This window comes from Selaginella moellendorffii, unplaced genomic scaffold, assembly GCF_000143415.4.
Source record: "Selaginella moellendorffii unplaced genomic scaffold, v1.0 SELMOscaffold_169, whole genome shotgun sequence".
Classification (NCBI taxonomy): Eukaryota; Viridiplantae; Streptophyta; class Lycopodiopsida; order Selaginellales; family Selaginellaceae; genus Selaginella; species Selaginella moellendorffii.
The window spans coordinates 169425-180380 of record NW_003314429.1 but is presented as its reverse complement, the minus strand read 5'-3'; the positions used below and the strand labels follow the sequence as shown (position 1 = coordinate 180380).

At 46.7% G+C, this 10956-nt stretch overlaps 4 protein-coding genes across 4 annotated transcripts; 2 read left to right on the top strand and 2 right to left on the bottom strand.

Moving 5' to 3' along the window:
• Nucleotides 1-3015: 3015 nt before the first annotated feature.
• LOC112343592 lies at nt 3016-3878 on the top strand. Its single transcript, XM_024667327.1, has 6 exons — nt 3016-3104; nt 3160-3205; nt 3264-3355; nt 3411-3478; nt 3533-3695; nt 3760-3878. Exons 1-6 carry the CDS (start codon nt 3016-3018, stop codon nt 3851-3853), a joined length of 552 nt encoding a protein of 183 aa, XP_024523095.1. The 3' UTR covers nt 3854-3878.
• Nucleotides 3879-5478: 1600 nt separating this feature from the next.
• LOC112343606 lies at nt 5479-7460 on the top strand. Its single transcript, XM_024667353.1, has 7 exons — nt 5479-5849; nt 5903-6015; nt 6076-6242; nt 6317-6469; nt 6521-6668; nt 6723-6938; nt 7336-7460. Exons 1-7 carry the CDS (start codon nt 5605-5607, stop codon nt 7458-7460), a joined length of 1167 nt encoding a protein of 388 aa, XP_024523121.1. The 5' UTR covers nt 5479-5604.
• Nucleotides 7461-7758: 298 nt separating this feature from the next.
• Nucleotides 7759-9534, bottom strand: LOC112343605 (pentatricopeptide repeat-containing protein At2g13600-like). The gene has a single exon (XM_024667352.1). It carries the CDS (start codon nt 9532-9534, stop codon nt 7759-7761), a length of 1776 nt encoding a protein of 591 aa, XP_024523120.1.
• A 14-nt stretch (nt 9535-9548) lies between these two features.
• LOC112343591 (putative pentatricopeptide repeat-containing protein At3g25970) lies at nt 9549-10173 on the bottom strand. The gene has a single exon (XM_024667326.1). It carries the CDS (start codon nt 10137-10139, stop codon nt 9558-9560), a length of 582 nt encoding a protein of 193 aa, XP_024523094.1. The 5' UTR covers nt 10140-10173; the 3' UTR covers nt 9549-9557.
• Between the last annotated feature and the right edge of the window lie 783 nt (nt 10174-10956).

The following is a 10956-nucleotide window of genomic DNA, read 5'->3' as shown; positions in this document are numbered from 1 at the left end:
AATTTAGTCGCTTACAGTATCTTGGTAACTTTTGATTAACAACTCCTATTGAGCCAAGGGGAATTAACACCTCCAATTCAATCCAATCTACCAATCTTTCCAATCTACCAATCTTTCCATTGTGTAGACAAGCTATTCCATGTGAAGTAACACCCGTGTGTGGTAGTCACACAGTGGATACTTTTGTCCATAGATACTTCACAACCCCTATTGAGCCAAGGGGAACCAGCACCTTCAATCCAATCCAATCTACCAATCTTTCCATTGTGTAGACAAACTATTCCATGTGAGGAAACACCCGTGTGTGGTAGTCACAGAGTGGATACTTTCGTCCATGGATACTTCACAACCCCTATTGAGCCAAGGGGAACCAACACCTCCAATCCAATCCAATCTACCAATCTTTCGATTGTAGTTTGTCCATGTGAGGAAACACCCGTGTGTGGTAGTCACAGAGTGGATACTTTCGTCCATGGATACTTCACAACCCCTATTGAGCCAAGGGGAACCAACACCTCCAATCCAATCCAATCTACCAATCTTTCGATTGTGTAGACAAACTATTCCATGTGAGGAAACACCCGTATGTGGTAGTCATACGGTGGATGTGAAGAAAGACATACGCATGGATGCTCAATACATATGATTTCAGGTAGGAATACCTTGCTCAAGGGTATATTATACTTTTAAATAGCCACTAATCAATATAAATAGCCACTAATCAATGGGAATTGAACCTATGCCATTTGCTTTGATACCACATGTAATGCACTTTATCTCTCTCCCCTTAAGCCAACTGAAAAAGGGATGATTGCTTGATGAGAGAGCCCTTAGTGCCTATTTTATCCCTATTTATCCCTCAAGGTTCTAAGGATCCATGGTGACAGTATATCCAAATTTCATCCCATAATTACATGCACTACAAATACCCTCCTTGATACTGCTGGGAAAGAAAAAGGCTAAAAGAGATAATTCACCAGTTAGATTAACCAATAATATAGTATGTCGCTATTTGCTGTAGCAATTTCCCATTGCCTGTGTTTTTGGAAACCACTCGAATTTGTAATCCCCACTCAACCTTAGTAGAATAAAGTCTAAGCTAAAAAAGAAAGATATGTTTGTCTAAGAAGACTCAAAAAAACTTTTACTTGCATCAGATATATATAGGCAACCACTACCCGGAAGTTTTCGGCTGGGATAAGCCTACCATCTCATGACTCGAAATCCAAACCTTCTCTGCTGATTTATACTTTCTCATGTTTCGAAAACATAAATACAATAAAAGAATAATGTTTGGAAGGCTAAAAACCTGGCCAACATCCCAAGATTTATGGCTCCTGTGCTTGTAAGTGAGTAGGAGAATGTTGGTACAAACAACAGCACAGCGGCCACGCTTGTCACTCACTTCATCGACCATGAATTCTAGTGATTGCCAATAAACCTTAAACCGTAACAAAATCGAGTGCGAGGTAATGAGGTCTTTTTCTAGGATGCATCCTTGATGACTCTGTTCTTCCATGCTGTTTTTTTTAGAGGTTTAAGGTTTTTTTTAGAGGTTTTCTCTTATTTTCACTTGTTTTTTCTCCATTTTATCTCTTTTTGTTTTAGTATCTAGTTCTTTTGTCAACTTCTCCCATATGGTTTCCTTTTAACTCTAGAACTCTACACTTTCTTTTTTCTTCATCTTCTCTTTTCTTTGTTTTTCTTTAGTCTTTTTTCCTCACAACAGTTGTCAACACAAGGCATCATATTGGAGTCTACACCAATACTTAGGCCTTGTGTTCTCTGCAACAGAGTTAACACATTCTTTAGATGGTTAGAGTTGAGCAAGATTCTCTAAAATATAAAAATATCTCTTTGTGAACTCTCTGCCCTAAAAAATGGGGAATATACCCCTGTGCCCATACCCTTAGAATATTCAAACAATAGAGAGTTGGATTTTAGAGTATGATAGAGTGTTTTTCCCGCTGTTGAGAGGCTTCCTTCTCAACATTAACATAACAAACTAGTATGTCATGGATACCCTTGGCTATCTGTAATGGGATTAAACATGTGTTACACTCGCTAAATTCAAAGTCTATATAGAATTATAAATTTGTATAGTCTAGTAAGCTTATTGGTTATATGGCCATTCCTCCAAAGACTAATGATGCTTGAATATGTCTAGGATGACTTGGCAATTTAGCCTACTTAAACCATGATCTATTTCATTTAGCCTTGATGGTGGCTGCTCCTTTCAAGTGAGTAACCCAAGAACCTTCTTCTTTTTCAGCTTCCTCTCAACAATTAGACAAAAATCCCTCAAATCCACTATACTTTCCCATCACTTACAAATTGCCCTTAATCCTCTAAGACCATGTTGGGACAGAATATACAGTAGACACACACATGTATAGGGATACAATACTTATATACTCCTTGCTTTCACAAGTCACGGTAGTGACTATGCTTCAACAGGGATTAACAATTTCTCATAAGGACAAATAGATTTTGGAGGGAGGAACTTATACAAGAATTCCATGATCAAGAAATAAAGCATCACAGCAAGGATATCCCCAAGGCTAGTACATCACCTACATATGGTCAGCTTTGGCTGGAGGTTGAGGGCAGTGGTGTTTGCACTCTTGATGTTTTTGTTGTGGTTGGCTGCAATAGGTATGCATCATTAGATTAGTTTCCCGATGACAACACTAACAATCCCTATGGGACATTGGGGAATGTTCATATATATTTAACCATTACAATCCCTTCATTTCCCTTCCTGGGAATGTAGGTCAAATGGCTTTTGGCCTGCCATGGTTGTGGTCACCAAGATTGTCCTGACATCCATTCAAACCAAGGAAAAATCGTCGCAAACTGTGTCATCTCATCTACGAGCTGATGCTTTCTGTGTACCTGAACAAAGACAACATGCCGACCTATAAAAGTCTATGTGCTAGAATTCATCCAACGGTTCATGATATGTCAGAACTACTTAAACAGCAGCCACGCCATATTCTCGTTTAAACCCGGGGCATGAAGCGCCCGCGACGGCCACTGGAGCTGGAGGATGGAATCTCAGATGCCGACGACGACGACGATGTTGGGCGCAAGGCAAGCACGAGGTAGCTGCATTTCCAGTGATTCTATTCTTCATTTCTAGCGATCATTCTCTTCCAGGGTGGATTCTAGCCTTGATCCGATCGATAGTGATACCACGTCCGAGGTAACGAGACATAGCCTGGCCCTTCTCTTTCTTCTCCTCTCATTGATTGTTTTTCTAGGATGCATCCTTGACCAAGCTTTCTGTGCAAGAGCTTCAAGAGTTTAGCAGCGACGGCGGTGATCTTCCGGCAGAAACCTCGTCAAAGTTTAAGTCAGTGGCTCTTCCATGCCGTCCTTAACATCTGACGTTTCTTTGATTCGTAAAGGTTTGAAGCACTCTTGGCACAACTGGGAGGGCGCCACAATCACTTGAGCTCAGACATGAAACCAGCTGGTATGTCTTTCCCTGTTTTGTTCTCTTCGACATGATCATGGTTCCTTGCTTTAGATGGTTCTCTCACTGTACGAGTGCTCGAGAAATCGTCGCCTGAGGCACATCTCACATCCACAAAGTGCGAGGTTTTGGAGACCTTCGAAGCTGTCACCGCTATTTTCGACAGCCTTTCTCCCGATGTACAGGTCGGATGTGTTGTATCCATCCATCCTCCATGGGAAGGAAAGATCTTCGCTGAGGACAGTCTCTCTAATTTTGTGCCGTTTTTATTTTCAACCCAGGCACGAAGTAGCGAGTGTTAAAGGACATGGAAGAGAACTTCTCGTTCCTCGTTTTGAGCTTCTCTTGGCCCAAAAGGACGTGGATTTCCCTTGAAAGTACAGTCGAAACTTCTCCTGCTGGTTTTTTTTTTTTATTTTTTTTTTTATGTTTTGTTTCAGGCTAACGTGAACGCACGTCCTTTGACACAGTAACAAAAAAAGTCTTGGTAAAGACGACTTGACGAAAAAAGCAAGTTCGACGATCCTGCCACGCCAGTCAATGATACACACTGACCTTGAAACTCTCTACGAGCCGGATTGCGAGATCATTGGCCGTCGCCGTCAACTAGCCTGAACATCCAAAAGCTCTAAGACACATCGAATTTCCGAACTCTCTACGCATCCTTCGAAGAGTCAAAGCAGGCAGCTTCTTCCCGCTTATTTAAGCAGACCAAGCAATGTGCTCGACTCACAGACTACAACAATGGCTTCGCTTTCCGTGAATCAAGTGAATGATTGGCTCAAGGCTCAAGAAATTACGCTCTCTCTGGATGTGGTAGCAGCTGCAAAATCACAGTTGGAGTTCCTTTCGCTGGTACATGCCAATTTCAAGCTGTTTGAGAGGCCTGTTCTGGAAAGGGCAATTGAGAGGTGAGATATTTACTTGTTTGATCTAGTTTGCTGATTTCTTCTTGGATTCTAGGTACCAGTACTGCTGCCTTCCGCTGCTAGCAAATTCTTCTGGGACTTTTGTCCCGCCACTCGACTGCGGCTGGATATGGCATTGCCATCGCTTGAATCCTGTGAGTGTGGCTATTCATTATCTGTCCACTTCAATCTACTAAAGTTACGTGTCTGACTAGGTTCAATATGCTGACGACTGTAAGAGATTGTTCGGTAAAATTGTGGACGGACCTTCTTTGGCGAGGCACACAAATGATCTCCAACAAAGCGCCAGTACATGGGCTTCGAATTTTCCAGACGAACCATACACTCTTGACATTTACGCGATATACCGAAAGACCAACCAATATCTTTTATGACTTGGCAGAAGCAGCTCTCAGGCAGAAAAGTTTCTACTATCAGGCAAGTGATGATCTTTCCTTGGAAGCAAATTAACTTTGAGTACGCAGGTTTCTGAGCCGCATTACCTGGACGAGAGCTTCTTGGTAGCTGCTGTTGCACGTTACAAGGCGTTTCTCCATCTCGTACGCACGTCTGGCACATCAACATTTTTCGTTCCCACTTACGACATCGATTTAATATGGCATACACATCAGCTTCACCCTGTGAGCTACCACAACGATCTCACACAGGTACTGGGAAGGATCTTCGAGCATGACGACACAGATAGCAACCGAGATTCCGGAGGAAAACTGGACAATGGATTCACAAAGACTCGATCTATGTGGGAAGACACGTATGGCCTTCCATACGAGAAAGCAGGGTGCATGTATAGAGGGGAGCCACCAGCATCCATTCCCGGAACACGTGCTTATGATCCAGCCAAGCTCGCCAGGCTCGCTAGTAAAAACGATTATGACTTGGCTGAGCGAAAGACCATTCAGGTATTGGAGTTCGCAGTCTTATTGTCAATCTCGTCTGATCCGATTCTATTCGATTTATGCAGGTTCATCTCTCCGTAAGAGGTACCAGAGGTTTGCCAGACGATAGGACCATCTACTACGTGATAAGCTCGTTAAACCATCAAAAGTATCTGAATCTCGAGAGCCAACGAGGGAAGGCTTCCTCTCATCTGAGCGTAGTCTCAACCATAACAGCTGAACTCTCCACCGAAGGGCTGGTGCTCGCAGTTCGACAGAAGCGCTTTTTGATATCCAAAACCGTGGGCCTGCTCCTGATTCCATGGAAAACTGTCATCCGCTCGGAAACGCAATCACTCAGCGGCTGGTTTCCATTGCTGGAGACAAAGAAGGACCGAGAAGTGTCGGTGCTGGTTTACATCTCCGTTACTCCTCCAGTCACTGCGCCTTATCTCTTCAGAAGCGTGAGAGTGAGAGACACGGGAGACGACTGTGCCACTCACAGCCTCCACAGTCACAGAGAAGGCATGTGGATAACAAGGAATGTTTTCGACCACACCGTTGCAGGTTTGCAAATTGAGCCACTTTTTCTAGAACTAATGTGGCAACTTTTGCTTTAGATACAAGGGTGGGGGGCTTTTGCTAAGGAGCATTCTCGACACCGATAAAGTTATCCATGTTCACAAAGGAGGGTGGACATACGACGGTTCTTACAACACTGGCTCCGTAAATGGTATGAGCATCTTCTGGACATGTTTTGCAAAAGATTTATAGTGTTGCTTTGTTTTCTCAGGTGAAATTCTAGGATCTGCGTGGCAACTAGAGAAACCATCTTCAGTGTCTAGGAGATGGTCTCTAATGAACGGGAAGGCTACTTTAACTGTTAGCAGAGATGTCAAGGATAAGCACTGGAACATGAAACCACAGCTCCGCGTTGAAATGAAATCCCACGACTGTCCGGTGAGTTAGTCTGCATATATAGTGGTACAGATTCTCTGATATAGTGGCTGATTCTCTGGAAAACTTGATTGTAGATCATGCTCTTCTCGGGGCGTCACCTGGAATTTGCTGTTCCTGGTGCATCCGAGCGACAGGAAGCGTGGTTTGTGACAATGGTAAGATTCACAAGAGACGCTCCTCAAGGCAAGGCGACAGCTCTTTTCAACTGGCGATCTGGTGGCATGCAGGTAGACTTTAATCGAAACTTACTTCCAGTTTTGTGATTTGATTTGTCTCAGATTGATCGCAATGAGGATGTGCTGCTTGTGCTTCTTTTATCGGCAACCATAAGCATGTCCGTGTCGGATATGCTCGGCAAAGCCATTCCTTCGTGGACGAAGACGAGTAAACGAGTGATCGTCTCAGAAGAAGAAGAAGATCATTGGGGTGAGAAACAAGTTTCTTTGCACGCAAATTCTAAGAACATTGCTGCTTGACCAGGTGCTGTGACAGTTGATCGCCGCAAGGACGGAGGCGGAGGCGGAGAGGACGGGGACGGTGGCGGTGATGATTGTTTTTGCGGTGATGATTGTTTTTGCGGTGATGGCCAGTGCTGGTATGACGGAGGTGGTGGAGGTGGTGGTGGCGGAGGCGGGTGTGGCATCAGCGGAGGTGGGGGATGTGGTGGAGCAGGAGGTGGCGGAGGGGGAGGAGGAGGTTGTGGAGGAGGTGGCGGAGGGGGAGGAGGAGGTTGTGGAGGAGGTGGCGGAGGCGGTGGTGGTGGGTGTGGCGGAGGAGGAGGTGGTGGGTGTGGCGGAGGAGGAGGTGGTGGAGGCGGTGGTTGTGGTGGCGGTGGCGGGGGGGCCGGCGGCGGCGGCGGCGGCGGGGGTATTTAGATGTTTATAAATCGTGTTTTTTCTGCCTGATTACAAACAGCTTTATTTATTTAAAGAAATTGATTTTATGCTTTTGTTTCTTGCCGCTTTTGCCTATATAGCAACACACCCAACAAAGATCCCGGCTTTCTGCTCCTCGCAACAGACTACAGTGTTGGAGCACTGATTCACAGCGACAACATTAAAGCACTTGAGAATGTCTGCGTCAATCTCTACAGGAATTCCTTCAGAAGCGTCAATGTCGTTGCAACAGAGTGTGGTACCCTTGTTACATACTTCTGTTTCTGCGGATGCAGTGTGCGTAAGGCATGCTGCCAGGACAAAGAACGCAAGAACAAGCTGAGTAGAGGAAGCCATTTCACTGTTCCTTTCCTGGAGTTAAGAGGGTCTTTAAATAAGGGCTGGCTTGTATGATCAGATGACTTCTTCAACATTGTCACCTTTGCAGCTTTAGCTGATTCATGAATGCACGCCATTTGGTCATGCCATCCGCGAGCTCAACTTGACTGACAGTGTTCCATTTGTTGAAGTGTTCCAGCTCATTTCAATCGTTTACTTCCAAAGCTTCACTGCAAGCATGAGAGGTTTGAAGGTGATGCTTGAGTGTGAGTGTCACAAAATGGCCAGTTGCCAAGGACTTTTTAATTTACAAGTCTGTCAGTCATAAGTTTTTCTTGGGAATCTTCCTTTTGAGGATGATCACCACAATTGACAAACGAATCGAGACTGATTTGACCACTGGATAGCTTTGATCCGGGCTTCTTCCACGCGCCAATCTTCCTGCTCATCGCATGAACTCTAGCTTTCTCCTCAACCATGCCCAAGCTTCCATAGATGTTGGCCATGAGAACGTAAGTAGCAGCCTGCTTCTCATCCAGCTTCACCAGTGCCTCAAACGCCAGCCTTCCAAATTCCAAGCTCTTCCACTTGTGACACGAGCTCAGCACGATGGTCCAAGTCACCACATTCGCTGCGAAAGGCATCGAGTCCGCCATCTCCACCGCCTCCTGGAGTTTGTTTGCCCGGCCTAGCATGTCCACCATGACGTGGTAGTGCTCCATAGTCACGCTTGCAGCCTTCCGGGAGCACATCTCCTGGAAGAGCTTCCTCCCTCTTTCAACCAGCCCGGCATGGCAGCACGCGTTCAAGACCGCCAGTGTGGTGATGCCATCCGGTTGGAAGCCTTCTTCCACCATCCTTGCAAAGAGCTCGAGGACGGCGTCGGTTTCACCGTGGCGGCTGTAGCCTGTGATGAGCGAGTTCCACGAGATTATATCCCGGGCTCTTGTTCTAGCGGAATCGAAAACCTGGTGAGCCACGACCATGCTCCCGCACTTGCCGTAGAAATCCACCACCGAGTTCGTGACAAGCCTGCCAGCCTCGAGTCCACACCGGCATATATCTGCATGGATCTTCTTTCCAAACTCGAGCGATGCAACTGTGGAGCAGGCCTTCAGCACGGCAACGAACGTCTGATCGTCGGGCTGGCAACGTTTCTCTTCAAGCCTCATCTTTGTGAAGAGCTCCAGTGCCATATCTCCCTCGTCGTTTTGAGCACAGCCGAGTATGAGCGCTGTCCATGACACCACATCGTGGCGCTTCATCCTGTCAAACACCCGGCGAGCCTGGAGGACGCTGCCGCACTTGGAGTACATATCCACCAGCGTGCTGCTCACACAGATGTCCGGCTCAAACCCGGCCTTGAACGCTTCCCGATGAACAGCCATGCCTTTCTCCAGAGCTTTCACCTTGAGAACTTTGCCGTCCTCTTCAATGCTGTCCTCTCGCAGAGCCAAGTTCGTGCACGCGTGAAGAACTGCCACGAACGTCTGAGCATTCGGTGCACATCCCGAGGCTTTCATTCTCTCAAACATCCGAAGGGTCAGCTCGCTCTCGCCATTCTGTGACAGGAGAGCGGTCCACGAGACCACGTCCTGAGCCACCATCTTCTCAAACACGATGCGGGAGTCCTCCATGCTTCCGCACTTCGCGTATGTATCCACCAGGACACTTCCCACGAACATCTCCGTTGCAACTCCACTCTTGGCAGCTTCACGATGCACAGCCATGCCTTTCTCCAAGCACTGGATCTTTACACCTGAGTCGTTTGCCACCTCTCTGTCCGTCAGCCCCGTGCAAGCTTTGAGCGCAGCAACAAAAGCCTGCGAATCTGTCCTGCGTCCTTCTTCTTCGCCAAGCATCCGAGCGAAGAGCCTGAGGCCAACCTCATTCTCCCCGTTCGTAGCATAGCCCAGGATCAATGCCGTCCAGACCACCAAGTTGTGGCTCGGCATTCGATCGAAAACTCTGCGAGCATCCCTCATGCTCCCACACCTGGCATAAATGTCCACCAGCGAGCTCGCCACAAAGTTATCCAGCTCGTATCCAAATCCCTCGGCTTGCAAGTGGACAGCCATGACTCTTTCCAGAGTCCTTGTCTTCACCACCTTTCCACCGAATCTCCTGCCTTCCTCCCTGGCAGCCAAGCGCGAAAGGCCCTTGAGCACAGCCAGAAACGTCTGAGAATTCGGCCTGCGACGAGCAGCATCCGCGAGAAGAGCTCCAAAGTCACTTCTCCCTGGCCGTTCTTGGAGTAGCCGAGCATGAGCGCTGTCCAGAGAACCACATCGTGGTTGGCATCAAACACCGAGCGAGCCTCGCCCATGCAGCCACATCTCGCGTACATGCTCACGAGAGAGCTCGCAACGTAGAAGTTGGAACCGTTGCCACTCTCAACCGCTGCGGCATGGAGCTGCCTTCCCCTCTCGATCGCTCTTGAGCCGCTCGCCGCCTTCAATGCAGCAATGAGCTCCAGCACCATCTCCTTTTTCCTCTTGTCCTCCTCTTGTTTGATCTTGTTCCAGCTGAGAATTTTTTGATCCTCTGAGCCACTGCTGCTTGTTTTTGTGAAAGTCCTTCCGTGCATTCCTTCGTCGCTGGTGCTCGAAGCGCCATAGCCTCTCGCCCGGTGGCTTTCTCTCGAGAAAAACGGCGAATTGCGAGCCGCCGGCACCACAGCCATGACATGGGAGGGAATGTGCAAGAGCTAGGCCCGCTAATCCCATACCTTTCTCCATCGCTCTGTAACCCTAGTCCTATAAACACGCATAGTTAAAACGTTTTGAATGAAGTCATCAACATTTATACTTTAACCACATTAGAGAATTTTAGAAATTTAAATGGAATAGGAAAATCTAGTTTATTCCCATTTGTGAGGGCCAAGTGTATAGCTACGATGCCATATACTAATATTAGCGTAGTGGATTTTGGTAGCCGTCGGATTGGTTTCAATCCGGACCACTCGCTTCTGTATATAAGCTAGGGTTTTTGGGCTAATTGATATGCACATTTTTGTATTCCCTTTCCATATTCCATGCACTCACATTGGTGGAGGTGAGGGGCACCTTTGATTGTCCCTGGGAGTGCTTGGATTTGGGATTTCGGTTTAGATCTAGCTTTTGCATTGTCTAGATCTAGCTTTTTCCATTTCCTTTCTTTTGTTTTTTCCTTTTAGGATTTTGGTTTAGATCTAGCTTTTTGCATTGTCTAGATCTACCATTTCTTTCCAGCTTTTTGTCATTTCTCTTCTTTTGCTCTTTCTTTTTCATTCATTTTCATGGCCGATCCGCAATCTCCTCCTTTGACTCTAGAGCAGTAGTTGGTTCAATTGCTTGATGCTATGCGCTTGTAATTGAACAACCAAACTCAGTTGATGGCGGCGTTCACGGCACATGGTACAACTCCTCCTGCTTTTGGTGCCAATCCTCGCGTTCGGCCGGAGTTCTTTCGTGGGAATCCTGGGGATGATGTGTACCATTGATTCGATCACTTCACGGTGA